The sequence below is a fragment of the Micromys minutus genome (genome assembly GCF_963924665.1).
Source record: "Micromys minutus genome assembly, chromosome: 5".
Taxonomy (NCBI): Eukaryota; Metazoa; Chordata; class Mammalia; order Rodentia; family Muridae; genus Micromys; species Micromys minutus.
This window is the reverse complement of record NC_137974.1, coordinates 68,538,712-68,552,630: the sequence shown is the minus strand read 5'-3', so window position 1 is coordinate 68,552,630 and position 13,919 is coordinate 68,538,712. Positions and strand designations below refer to the sequence as shown.

At 41.5% G+C, this 13,919-nt stretch overlaps 1 protein-coding gene across 1 annotated transcript in view; it reads right to left on the bottom strand.

Moving 5' to 3' along the window:
- LMBRD1 (LMBR1 domain containing 1) overlaps window positions 1–13,919 on the bottom strand; it is a 73,955-nt gene that overhangs the window by 21,853 nt on the left and 38,183 nt on the right. The window contains exons 8-9 of the mRNA XM_080917028.1: window positions 9,067–9,192; window positions 6,233–6,385 (exon numbers count right to left, since the gene is read on the bottom strand). Coding sequence (XP_080773154.1) covers window positions 6,233–6,385; window positions 9,067–9,192 — 279 coding nt within the window. The remainder of the gene's footprint in view (window positions 1–6,232; window positions 6,386–9,066; window positions 9,193–13,919) is intronic.

Genomic DNA, 13,919 nt, shown 5'->3' with positions numbered 1-13,919 from the left:
ACCTTAGCCAAATCTCGACTGAGTTGTTCATGTCAGCTACAGAAAAACAATCTTTTGTAGTCTAAATCCAACCCTGGATCACACAGTGCTGATGTGATTTTAGTAACCTTTGGTTTGGATCAAATCCTAATTACTGCCTACCACCCCACCACACACCCACACACATAACCTTGACATTCTGTGGCTGGGGCAATTATTTTATAGGATGCCCTTCAAGTTAAATGGGCAATTTCTCATGAGCATTTTATTATCATTATTATTATTATTATTTTGGCAGAAATGGCAGAAAGAGTCCTGTGAGTGTATCATACCAGGAGTCAAAATCAGGTCTATTTATTCTACAATTAATAAGGTTTTCTCCACTGTGAAAGTGTCACTTCCCCTTTTGTGATGTCATACTTGAGAATAGGTAAAATTGAATTCTCAGTGATTTTTGCCTTTAATGCCAAGTAGCTATTAATGTCTCTTCCCAGAAAAAATATGTGTTACCTGCCAAATGCTGCTTTCTAACTATGCTGGGTTTTTCTAAATTTGTTTGTTTAATGATCTTTGTTTTATTCAACGTATTTACTCACATCAATAGTCATAAATTGAAATATATTGTTTAAAGATGTATTTTATTTATATGAATATACTGTAGCTGTCTTAAGACACACCAGATGAGGGCATTGGATCACATTATAGATGGTTGAGACACCATGTGGTTGCTGGGAATTGAACTTAGGACCTCTGGAAGAGCAGTCAGTGCTCTTAACGGCTGAGTCCAGCCCCCAATGACTGACGTTTCTTCACTGAGCTATCATCATTCCTGCTGCTATGTGCAGTGTGAATATCACTATTCTATACCTAAAGGGTCCTACACTTCGGCAGTGGCAGAGCCCAAGGCTGGCTCCTGTCAGTACTATTCTCTGAGAATTTCTGCTTGTTGTCTGAAGCTGTTTTCAGCTATTGTTTGCTCTCCTAGACACAGTCCTAGACTCAGGCAGCTGCCTACTTCCTTTCCACAGGAGCAGCCAGGGACAGTCTACGTCAGATCAAACACACTGGGCAGGAACCACTAGTCCACCTGTCTCTTCCCTGGACCATCACCTTTGCACTCATCTGTATGTTTTTAAGTGTCTTTTATTTTCGTTAGCTTTATGGTAGCTGGAGATTTTGTTGTCGAGTTAAATCCTTTTCACATTCATTCTCACTGATGGGTGTGTCCTGGGCTATAGATCTCAGACCAGCAAATTATACGCATCTTCTAGTACAGACAAAAACATGAAGCATCAGCCTTATAATCTGTAGAAACAATATTATTAGCTCAAGAGTCAGAGTGAAGGACTGCCTGCCCTCTTGTAGCTGCCACAAAGGACCTGGTCCTGTTGATACATTTGTCCTCCAGACTCACGTAGTCCTATTCAAATGTGTAGGGCCAGAGTGTTTCCAATTTTGGAGTAATCCAGGCTTCAGCATACTTACATAAACTTTACTACCGCAAATCCTTGGTCCAAAGACAGAAAAGTAGAAATCTTACAAATCTGAGACTTTCTGAGTACCACAGAATGCTAAAGCATTCCAGATCTGCGGCATCACTAATGCTGAGAAATTCTGCAGTGGGATTCATTTCTGCTGTCCACTAGGTCTAGAGTTAGTGACTATAAGGTTACTTTTCATGCAAAAGGGGCCTTAGTTTATTGATTTTGTTTAAATTTCTGGTTTTAAATAAATTTTATTTACAGTAATGTTTATATCTACTCTATGGAATGTACTCTTCTTTACGACTCAGTTAACATAGATAAATTGATTTCCACATGTACTTGGACAAAAGGTATATTCCCTATTATTCAGATGTGAAGTTCTAGGATATATATTGAAAAATATGTATGTATTTGCACTATGTGTATGAAATATACCCAAGGGGGCTAGAGGGGATGGTGGATTTCCTGGAACTCTCCAGTCCTGGTTACAGGTGACTGTAAACTGTCGAGTGGCTGCTGGAAGAGTTGCCAGTGCTTTAACCATGAACTATCTCTCTAGCCCCTCCCACGTTCTCGTCAACATTGTTTGCACAAAATATCTTATCTTGCACTGTGGCTATTTCTTAACCACCTATTACCATGTTTCTGTCTGTTTCTTGCCATTTTCTGTAATTTTTGCTTCATGAAACATGGTGCTTTGGTTTCTCCAACAAATATTCATAACTGCTACATTTTTATTATAAACTGGAAGCTCTCAGATTAAAATGTGCTCATTTTGTATCTCAGCCATGGTACATTTTTCCAATCTTTTGGCAAAACCAATGCCCAGTTTTCTCCCTTTCCCCCTGTTGGTTGCCGTAAGTGGTATGTCTAGACAGAATGTGGCTCCTATCAGCCTCATCCCTTAAACATTTCACAAGGCCCAACCCAGCTGTCAGCAGAGCCACGGGCCTTTCTAGAGACGACGGCAGGGAAGCAGTCCACTCCTCCTCCATCGGCTCTCTAACTAATGATGCCACAGCCAGTCAGCCCTCCCTGCTGCAGACCTCTGCTATTGTGCAGTTTGTTTCCGTCTCTTCTCTGAAATGGTCTGCTTTAATGTTTCAGGTTGTTATACTGAGACCATCCCAAAAAATCCTATGTACAACACCTCTGTATTTTGAGGTGTATAATTTCAGATACACCTCAAAGTCCCTTTTGCTACTTAAGATACTTGCAGTTTCAGGGAAGAGGTCACCAAAAGCATCATCCTGTCTACTGAAACACACCTTTTGTGTTCTTACATTTAATATTTTTATTGAATCTGACTTTGTCAAACATCAGGATCACTTTCTGTTCTCCCATGGTTTCTGCTTGTTTATCTCTAAGGACCTCAGTTCTTATTTTCAGTCCTCTTGAGCTGCTATTTTAAGTGTATCACCTATAAATAACATAAATGGATCTTGCATTGTGGTAAAAGTTTTAAAATTATTCTAATGGTGGGTTGGATCTATTCACATCTGTTGCATTGCTAACACATTAGGCATTAACAATGCCTGGATGGACAGTTATATGTACATGTCTTATACTCTTTGCTTTATGTACTTAAAGGAGAAATAGAATAACAGTCATCAAGAAATGGGACAATTTCAATGGGCAGGGAGGTTTTGTTTGGGAGATAAGATGGGAAGAGTAGAGGCAATACTGTACGACTGAAGACGGCGAACTTTAAAGCACAGGAAGCTGGGATCACGATGTGACGTCACTAGCAACACTATACCTCTGTCCAGAAATAACAAACCTCAAATAGTATTTAAGTGTTTAAGAAACACTAAGCTAAAGGTAGTTTTCTACCTTTTCTGAATTACATTAACTATAGACAAAACACCAAAGGGATAATCAATGACTTTTATATCTCACTTAAAGGAAATTTCCTTGCATTTATATTAAATTGTTTTTTAAAAAAACCTGTCTATCCCCAAGGGACTTCCTTTAGGCAAGCCTGTGTTATTGGAGGTAACATGCAGAGTATTGTGAGAATTCTGATCACTATTGGGGAACGACACATTTATATCACAAACAGGAATAAAAGTCAAGTCAACTGTATGAGAGGGCTCGGGCAGGAAACCTGGAACAGAGGAAAAGCTAACGGCTGGAAATCCTTCATCGCCACCATTCCACCCTATTGTTGACCACAACACAATACTTGGAGCGATAAACCTTTAAGGAAGAATGGTTTATTCTGGCTTAGTTTTGATCAGTCTTGGTTCAGGGTCAGTTGGCGTCCCAGGCCTGCAGTGAAGTAAGTTGCTCACCTCGCAGCAGGGAGGAAGTCCACAGTGCCAGGTCCTAACTCCTCCACAGCACACTCCTATGGCAAGACAGCTTCTAATTTAGAAAGGTCTCCTAATCTCCCAGCAGCGCTAGAGTAGGACACTAAGCCTCTAATAAGTATCTGTGGGGGACACTTGTCCAAACCACAGTCCTCACAGCAGAAGGAAATAAGTAAAGCTGTCTTCTAGTCACTAACAAAACCAATAAAAGAATTTTCTAAGCAATCTACAATAAAGCTGTAAGAATTGATAGGCCAGCTAGATTGCAAGAAGGTAAATTCTTAAATTTTACAGATGAGTAACAAGCACTGAGAATTGAAATCTGTAATATAGTTTTCATCGGAACATAAAAGGATGCAGAAGCAATTTTTTAAGATGTTTATAAGCTAGTATAGTGACTATAACAAACACTGACAGAAATATAAGATTAAATAAATAGGTCCCAAACTAGAAAATTCAATAATATTAAAACATCAGTTCTCCAGAAATTACTTATAGATCTTGTAAATCCAGAATAAGCCTGGTAGACATTTCAACAGGTATTTAACAAAATTCTGAGCTGATTCTAAACTCTAGATGAAAATGATCTGTCATAATCAAGGCAACTCTAAAAAAGTCAGATAGAATTGCAAGGACTTCTGCGTGACTTCATGACTGACTACACTGTTTCTATAATGAAGCTTCAGCACTGAGACAGAGCTCAGGGGGCAGGGGCAGGGGCAGAGCTGGGAAACACTGAACAGGTATCCAGATAGCAAGGGAGCTGCCCAAGCTCAAACAGAAAGTCTCCTACTCGCACAAAGACTGTCTCAAAACAGAAATAACCAAGATATGCAAATTGTGATTTGCAAACATCAGACTAGTACTTAGCAGTAAGGCAGATTAAACCACATAAAATGAAGAAATGTGGAGGGATATAAAACCAGTGCCGGGGACTGGAGAGGTGGCTCAGTGGTTAAGAGTGTTTCTGTACTTTCAGAGAACAGGTCCCAGCACCCATACTTGGTTTCTCCCCACTCTACGAGACCCAAGAGCCTCCTCTGGTCTCTAGGACTGCTTCTGCAACCCTGGGCATATGCTCACACAAAACAGACAAGCTTTGCTGTGGCAAAGTTGGCATTTCTGTACTTCATGAAAGTCTTGAAAGCTTAAACTAAAGTGTGGGCTGGGCTACAGGGAGCAGGGGACAAAGTGCATCCAGAGACATGTGTGGGTATTCTTTGTATCCACATAGTTATACTTGGCAAAATCAATCTGTGCACTTAATCAGATTGCTTTACGAATTCTTCTAAGCATATGCTCAGTGAAACAACACACTTAAACAAAAGCAGCTAATGACAGAGCTTCAATCATTTGGTAAGTGTTCATTAGAGATGACAAGAATTTAGCATTAAAGTTAAGACTTTGGGGATGATATACTCAATCACCTTGGGGAAACAGACTAGGGCGGAGTCCTTTATATAGTTCACTCTGAAAAATGCTTATAAAGTTGACCATCTAGAGAAGTGAACTAATTTAATAGACAATATATTCTTATTTTTAAAATGTCAAAAGATGCCAAGGTGGTAGATACAGTAACAAGATTCAACCTGTCTGAGCCATCTTTTATGGCATTCTCTGAAATGTTATTCTATTTTCTGTTTTTGAGACAGTGTCACCATGTGACTCAGGCTGGCCTTGCACTCAAAAGCCTACAGCTCCAGTGTACCAAATACAGAGACGGGAGGCATATGTCACTTGATAGCAATCTGAAACTTTTATCTTCAGGTTTAGCCAACCTGTTACCTACCTAACTTCACTTCCAGTCTACCTATGGAATGTGCAGCATAAACTACAACTTGAATAATACGGCATACTGACGTCTGACGTCCAAAAGCTTCAGATGCAGAACAGGTATGCCTGGATCTGCAGCTAACACTCTCAGTTACTTCTTAATCTGAGTTGCCATCACTGCCCTAGGTACTGAAACCCTGATACCAGAATTCAAGTTCCAAAGCCTCAAGACTAGAAGGTTGGTAGACAATAGATTCTAAAGTGGAGAAAGTAATGGTTTCCAGTTCATAAACAGAGCATTATGAACTTCTAGATGCTCATATAACAAGCTAAGCTGCCACTTGGGGGCAGGGTTCCGGAGTCCTGCTATGTGTCCCCAGTCTCTCGTGTACCACACAAGCACAGACCCGCAGACTATGCTCTGAGCTTCTTGGGTTACTTGCCTTCCTTTGCATTTCCCAATGACTCAGTGCCCAGGAAGGAGTAAGTGGGGTCTCTGAGGGTTACGCGCCTTGATCAAACCTCCAGTCACAGAGCTGTGACCCAACCTCAGTTATTCCGGCTGCAAAGCCCATGCCCTTGAGTGCCGTGGTGCAATGCGGCTCAGGGAGACCCACCTCTGAGAGGTGCTACAGAAGGACTTGCAAAAAAATTGATAGAATCATTTTATAAATCTCCGTTTACCTTCAGGGGGCGCAGGGCACCACAAAATTTCGTCCACCAGCTGTTCTCAATGAATTCTAAGTGTCGCTCTCTTTTCCTGAGTGTTCGTAATCTTTCTTCACATTGCTTTAAGGCACGTCTATCCCTCGCTGACAAAGGTCGACCATCTTTGCTCTACAAACAACAGAACAAAAATCAAGTTTTTTCTTTCCTCCTTTCAAACCATTAAAGTCTTAACAAAATGCTTGCAGATCTGGCAGATCAAGCAGCCTTTGTAAGGCTGGACACTCACAGGCGAACGCACAGGTCAAACAATGGACACGGACATTGAACAGACACAGTCTGGCGAGGTCTGTGCTGAAATGGACCTGCCTGATGTGTGCTTCCGCAGTGCTCCTAATATGTGATAAAGCTAGGTGAGCATAATGACTCAGAAAAGCATCCCATGACAACAAGCCCAAAAAGGATGAAGAACACATCTGCTTTTCACAGAACAACAAATATTTCCTTGGGACTCTGTTTTAAAAATGCAGAAACACTAAGGACAGGAGTACGCCCATACTGTTCCTATTACAGTAGAAAGCACACCATCGCCAGCACAGGCCACTGTATCCTCAATTTGAAACACTAAGATGAAGATAACTTTTCAGGGGAGCCTCATTTATAAATGTGTCTTCATAGAGGCACCAGGCACCCTGAAACCAGCCACCCCCTTTCATAGCTTATCTTGATGGGCCATTCCAGATGGAGTTCAGAAGGCCACAATGTTGGACAGTGGCAGCAGGCTTCCAGAGGTTTCAGAGAGAACGGTGACTCTAATAAGAACCTAGCCAGGACCCACTCATTTTCTAGTAGGCAGCATATCCTTCAAGCTACAGCAGGGCTACTGCTCAACCGTATATTCACGCTGAGTATATGGAACAGAAACACGTGAAAGATGAAGAGTTTGGGAAGCTGAGGCACACAAGGAGCTCCAAGCTGCGAGCAAACATCCTTGGGTGTTTCTGACGTAAGCACCACTGCAGAAAAATCATGGGCTCTCACAGAGTGGGAGAAAAGAGGCTGGAGGGCAAAAGCCTACCTGCTGAGATTTTCAAGAAGTAATATTTCAAATCCACCTGGAAAAATAATACTTGAAAGGACGGTTCCCTGGGGGCTTAGCAGTGGCCACCAAAGGAACTGCATTCCTGGTTCAGAGTACTGGGCTATACCATGAGCTGGCATCAGGAGGAGGTGTTGTACTCACAATGGTGGTTCTGAAAACATTTAAGATGCATCAGTGAATAGGTTATGAGGCTTCCAGCAAGCTTCAGAAAGTCATGGAGCCCAGATAACATGTAGCAGAGTTGATATTTCTGCGGAGAGCTCCTGAGCAGGCTATTCGTGAAGCTGTGAGGGTAAACCTAGATCGGAATGGAAATCTCAGGATACTGGAGATGCCAGAAATGTGAGACATCTGCTGGGGAAAGCTGGAGATAGTGAATAAAGCAGAACCAAAGGGGCTCACATGTGCCACCAGTGACAGAGCCGAAGAGCGAGCCATCTCAAGCTCTTGTCACAGATGATGCCACCAGGAGCCCTAGATGCCAAACATGTAACTTCAGGTTTGGTGCTTGTCCTCTTTCCCTGTATCTCCCTGTTCTTCCTTTTTACAGTGGGTATGTTCACTCTACGTCACTATATGGTAAAACTGCTATTACTTCACAGGGTCTCAGAGCGAAGAGTATACCGCATTTTCCAAGACTTCTGCAGCTTAGCAGTACTGGGACTGTCAAAATGCCAGAGGCTTTTAAAGATGGACTGGCTACAGTTTATAGTATGACATGAGGGTGGAATGTGATGGATTCCAGTGATCTCTTAGGGCCTCTGTTTATAAAGGCTAGACTTTCGATGATTAATTTCATCATGGATTTACTGCATCAGGAAAGCACGCATAACCTTTATGAGACACACTTCTGGGTATGTCTTCGAGGACTACTTCAGGATTAACTGAGGAAAATGAGACTACCCTTGAACCACCCCATGGCCTGAGGTCCTTGGACTTGCTGAAGAAGGCTGTGGGAGAAAGCCCTTTTCTGTATGTTGACCCACCCAGACAACAGGCAGTCTCCCATTCTGAATCAAGAACTGCTCTAGGTCCTGTCAGGTGGTTGGTTCAGTGAGTAAGGGCACCCGCTATCAAGGCTCAGGACTTGACGTCAGTCCCCAAAGCTCGCGTGGTAAAACAGGATATCTGACTCCCATAAGTTGTCTTTTCCTTCTACATCTGTGCTATGGCATGTGGCCACCCCTCCTCCCCTGCACAGACATACAGATGAAAAGAAAACATACGCGTTGCTTGGCCAACAGTGTGTGCTTACCTTATGTTAAAAGCCTTTCTAGTTGTTAAAAACAAAACAAAACAAACAAACAAAAAACAACAACAAAAAAATCAATGTGTGTCTGTCTCATTTGAAGAAGGCATAAGAAGAAAAACTGTTATGTTTTTAGAAATACACTTACCTAACGTGATCAAATGTAACCTTAATATGCTCAACAAACACCCAGAGTTTGACTCTAACAGAGGCAATGAAACACATTACACATAACTTCAGGGACTGCGAACAGAAGACTTGGTCATAAGCAAGCAGCGGATTACTTTTAGCTGTTAAAATACCCACAGAAATTCTCAAATTGCCAGTATCCTATGAATGCTCAGAAAAGGAAAAAAAAAAATCAACGTAATTCTGAAAGTATTTGTTGCCCCAAACTTAAACATTGTAACAGGCTCTAGGTCTGCCAGTGGCAAAGGAACATCAAGAAGGACCAAAGAGACAGGATGACATGGTGCTTCCGGCGACGAGGCAGAAGCCTACCTTTGACCGAATGGCCTGCATGTGCTGCTCCACCTCCTCTATGTCCTCGGTGTTCTCCAGGCGTTCGTAGGCAGTGCTTCTGGTGCCTTTTATCAGGTTTAAAGGCAATGCTGACATGCCATACGCCTGAAAAGGACGACATGTTTTAATGCAGCTACTCCAAACCTCCAACACATGTTCAGGTTCAAGCTGGTGACCCCTCAGAGTAAGGACTGGAAAGTGAGTGTCAGGAGGCAGCCCTCAGCTCGCTCCTGGTCACCCCAGAATCCTTTACTCCAGTCACATGCACGCAGGTTATGTTTTTAAAACAAATTATTTAGACTCCATCAAAGTGGTAAGTTACAACTTCAGACTAAGCAAGTATGAGTTAATACAAAAACTAGCAAAATTATTTTTTGTAGTATTCTCTCATTACATAAACCTCTAGAATATACCCCCGATATTTGATGATTAATTCAGAGACTAATTATGTATGTATAATTCCTTTAATATTCTTCATAAAAATAATCAAACATTTTACTAATCTTCAAATACACTTCAACAATTAATTTCCAACATGAAAATGAACAGACCAAGTGCGTGAAACGTTCCCAGACTGGGCCTTGTGCAGGACATCTGAGCACCAGGTGTTCCCAAGCAGACGCCACAGTAGAAAGAGAGTTGGTGTCACTCCCATCTGTGTCCCAGATCTGATCTGAAATAACCCATCGTGTGCAACAGCTGGGGAAGGAATTGAAAGCCCTGACACGGCAGCTAGCCAGCCTCAAGAACAACGACATGTACTGAGAAACATGTGGACCCTGTGCCCACCTGGATGAGCCTAATGGACCAAAATGGATCCTGGAGATGGGTGAAGGGGACCAATCTTGACACATGAGTCAAGAACTGGAAGCTGGCATGGACATGGGCTAGGGGAAGGTGAGAACTGTGCCCGCTTCTCTCACGATGATGGTTGTTGGAATGACCATGTCTGCCAGAGGCTTTACAGTTGGATCTGTGACACAGAGCTGGGCAAAGGCAGCTGAGTCCACTCCCCACAGTTAGAGCCTTGGTTCCATGGACTCAGATACCCGGTGTTGGTAATCCCTCTGTCTTGGTATCTCTGCCATCTGGGGGTGTTTTTTTCAAGGGGGTGGTTAGAACCCTGACACTGAATACAGTGTACAGCCTATTATTGTCAAGGTGTGTTTTTCTAGAGTAAGAAGAATGAAAACGTACCATTCAGTTCCAAATTCCATTCCCAAATATGTTTCACTATACCTATCAATATGAGACTCAACGGCAGGGGCTGGAGAGATGGCTCAGCAGTGATGAGCACTGACTGCTCTTACAGAGGTCCTGAGTTCAGTTCCCAGCAACCACACGGTGGCTCACAACCATCTGTAATGAGATCTGATACTCTCTTCTGGTGTGTCTAAAGACAGCGACAGTGAAAATAGTATATACTCATATAAAAAAATAAATAAATCTTAGAAAGACTCCAATGACATTTGCTATGTCGCCACTATTCAAAGACACATTAACCTTAAGTGCTTAAGAAATGCTGAAAACTTACTACCTATGGTTGCAACTGCAGATTATGACTAGATGCAAGCTTGTCATTGGTGTTTCTTCTAATTACACAACCACAGCACCTTACTCAGTATCCCCTGGCGTTAGGACAGGGCATGAGATTGGGTCCCCATTCTGTGCAGAAAAGCTGTGAATTCTTTAACATGTTAACTCTAGTGCTGCTTCACTGGGAACCTCCTGCTTAGTTAGTATCTTCGGATGCAGTCTGCTGTCCAAGCCTAGGGTGTGTGCATTTTCCTGACTGCTCTGCTGGTCTGACTTAGTCCAAATCCATCTTCAATGCTGCTTCAAAGCATTGAAAATCTCACTCCAATACCCACATCAGACTATTATCTTCTAATTTATCAGCTTTCAGATTCTCCAGGAGTCATGAGGATATCATTCAAATTCCTCTCACAGGGCAGGATTCAGGGAAAGTGTCTCTAGGGTTAAGACAGGAGGCAGGGAGGGTACAGTACTCAGTACCCACAGCTGCTGTGGCACAGTGGTTTTACTTATCCACCCATTCTTAATTATGCACATGGACATACATTATATATATATACATATATATATATATATACACACACACACATACATATACATATATATACATATACACATGCATATATATGCATATGTAATATATATACACATGCACATATATGTAATATATATACACATGTATATATGTGTATGCAATACATATATGTATATATATAATATGCACGTGTATATGCATGTATCTTCTGAGAACCTCACTTAAGAGTGAGTTAAAAAGCACTTTACTAACTGTTTATGGGCTGGGCTGACTGACTGTTCTCACAGTCATCTTGCATCCCCATCATCTTGTTAACCTCATCTCTCCTGCAATTGCTCACCACTCTTAAAACCCTCCAGTGACCCACTTCAAGCTGTGGTGGATCATTCCTTAATATATGCAGTGCCCTCCCAGAATGCCGCCAACTGCCTGCCTCATTAGAAAACTTCAGTGCACTTCAAGTCTCCGCTTAATTACACCATGTCTGAGAAACTTCCCTGGATTTGCAAATGCGCCTTGCTTACAATAAATAACAGTGTGCGGTTAACAGTACTGGTCAGCCAGCCTTCTAGGCTCTGTGGAGTCTCAAGAGCAGAGACTGTTTGATGTGTTCAGATTAGGTCCCGATTCTTCTTTCCCATCCTTAGTCTATGAACATTTCCTAAGCTGATAATGTGCCTATGAAGACAGGGCTTGATTAAAACCCTTTAGGACAAGAAAGCGATTTACCCCTGCGGTTGTTTCCTTCCATACATTAGAAGAGCTGAAGCGAACTAACTACTCAGTAGCTTCAAGTAAAGTCCCTTAGAAAATAAAAATATTCTGTGGTAACAAAGTTTTATTTGGAGGATACCAGGATGCTCCACCTCTTGGAAATCTCACTGAAGGCCGTGAATACAGGACAATAACCACTGGCCTGCTTAGCCAACTTCGGCCTGCCTCTAAATTGCACGTTTATGTTTCAATGGTAATGAAGAAAATTAACTATAATGTTTAGGTTTTAATAAGCTTGAAATAAACATTTTAAAATATTAAGGTTTCTAATTTAACTGGATACTTCAGGGAGGGAAAAAGGTACAAAACCACGTTTATTGCTTACTACTGCCCTCCAGTGGATTTCCAGGAAACTGGCAACTCTAATGAAAGCAAGAATTTTAAACACTTCTAGGTTAGCCCTAATTGCCTCCAATTTCTGTTGCTGTTTTGTTTTGCTTCCAAGAATAATTCACCAACTAAAATGTTTCAAAACATAATGTATAAAGTTCAAGCATTTTCCCATCTTATTTCACTGATGAGTTTAGAATGGAAATTTTTCTATATGCTACTCCCGTACTTAGAATGATGTTTCCAACGCAAAAATCTTCATTTTTTGCTAAGGTTTCAACAACAGTCACATGGGGAATGAATAAACATTCCCCATGTGCTTGTAAAACCTCTAATTCACTGACATGCGTTAGTGTTACATATGTTGTTACAACCAATGACTCTATTCACTGCACAAGTACTCCAGCCTTCCTTGCAAGGACACAAACATTTTCTCACATTTGACATCAGGAAAGTCTGTGTCCTGACATTGGTGACAGGTCAGGACTCAGCGGCCTCACTGCATAGTCACAAACTCCATCCTAGCTTCGGAGCAGTCCCTGTCCACTGAAAGGCACACAGTGCTGGCATGGGACACTGTCGTACCTGCTACTTGCACATCTAAGACAGTCGCTCGGCACGTTGAGAGAGATGAACAATCGTATGGACCAGAGAAGGAGAACAGAGAAGCACCGAGCAAAGCAAACATTCACCAGCACAATAAACAAAACTGGGCAGCTGTTTGCAGAGCAACAGTAGAGGCTTCTATGTTCATCCAAGGAAGAGCCTCATTTAGAATTTGTTCCACTATTTCTACCTAAGTATATGGAGGTATACATTTTTCTCCTCACAAGTGGGAAGACAAAAAGCAACAAAACAATGAAAATTCACACAATCCTGTTGTCAGCAGCTTCAGAGCAGATCCCAGACATGGTACATTATTAGCTCCTAATAGCATAAAAGAAAATATGGCACTACATTTATTACTACACAGGAGCACTAATAACTAATCTATAGCAAATGTACACAGAGCAGGATAGTAGATGGTTATAATTTACAAAAACTTTAGAAGACATTTTGACAATGAGTGTCACTCAGCACACCACTGGCCATATTTTATATGGAAAGATATTTATTCAACAGTTCCCCACTTGAGGGCACCAATAAAATTCACACTATCTACATAGGTATGTATCCCTAGAGGTTTCGGTTGTAAAATGTGAAAGGCAGCAAATCCCTTTCAACTTGGGCTTCAAATAATAGGCAGATCCAAATAGTTCATCATTCTCCTAAAACTGAGTGTGCGATCACATGGCTTAAGACAGAGTACAGTACCAAAAGGGAAGTGAAATTTAAATGATCAAACTAGTTTCTAAATTAAATAATATATACCATATATAAGAAACACACTTGATTGGTACAGAAATGGCTGTAATTTTAATATAAAAGTTAGCTATAAATTCTAGGACAAGACATAATTTCCATTTAGGTGACGCTTTACATGCAGTGTCAAAGTCTCTACATCTTAATGTCCCACTTTGGGCACTTCAGCTAAAATTCAATCCCTTCTCCCTTTATGAAAATCTTCCGTGCCTCCTTTCATACTGTACTTCACAGAAGACCAATTCTCCAGCCTTTCCATAATGAAGCTGGAAAAACTTTAGAGTTCAAGTGTAAA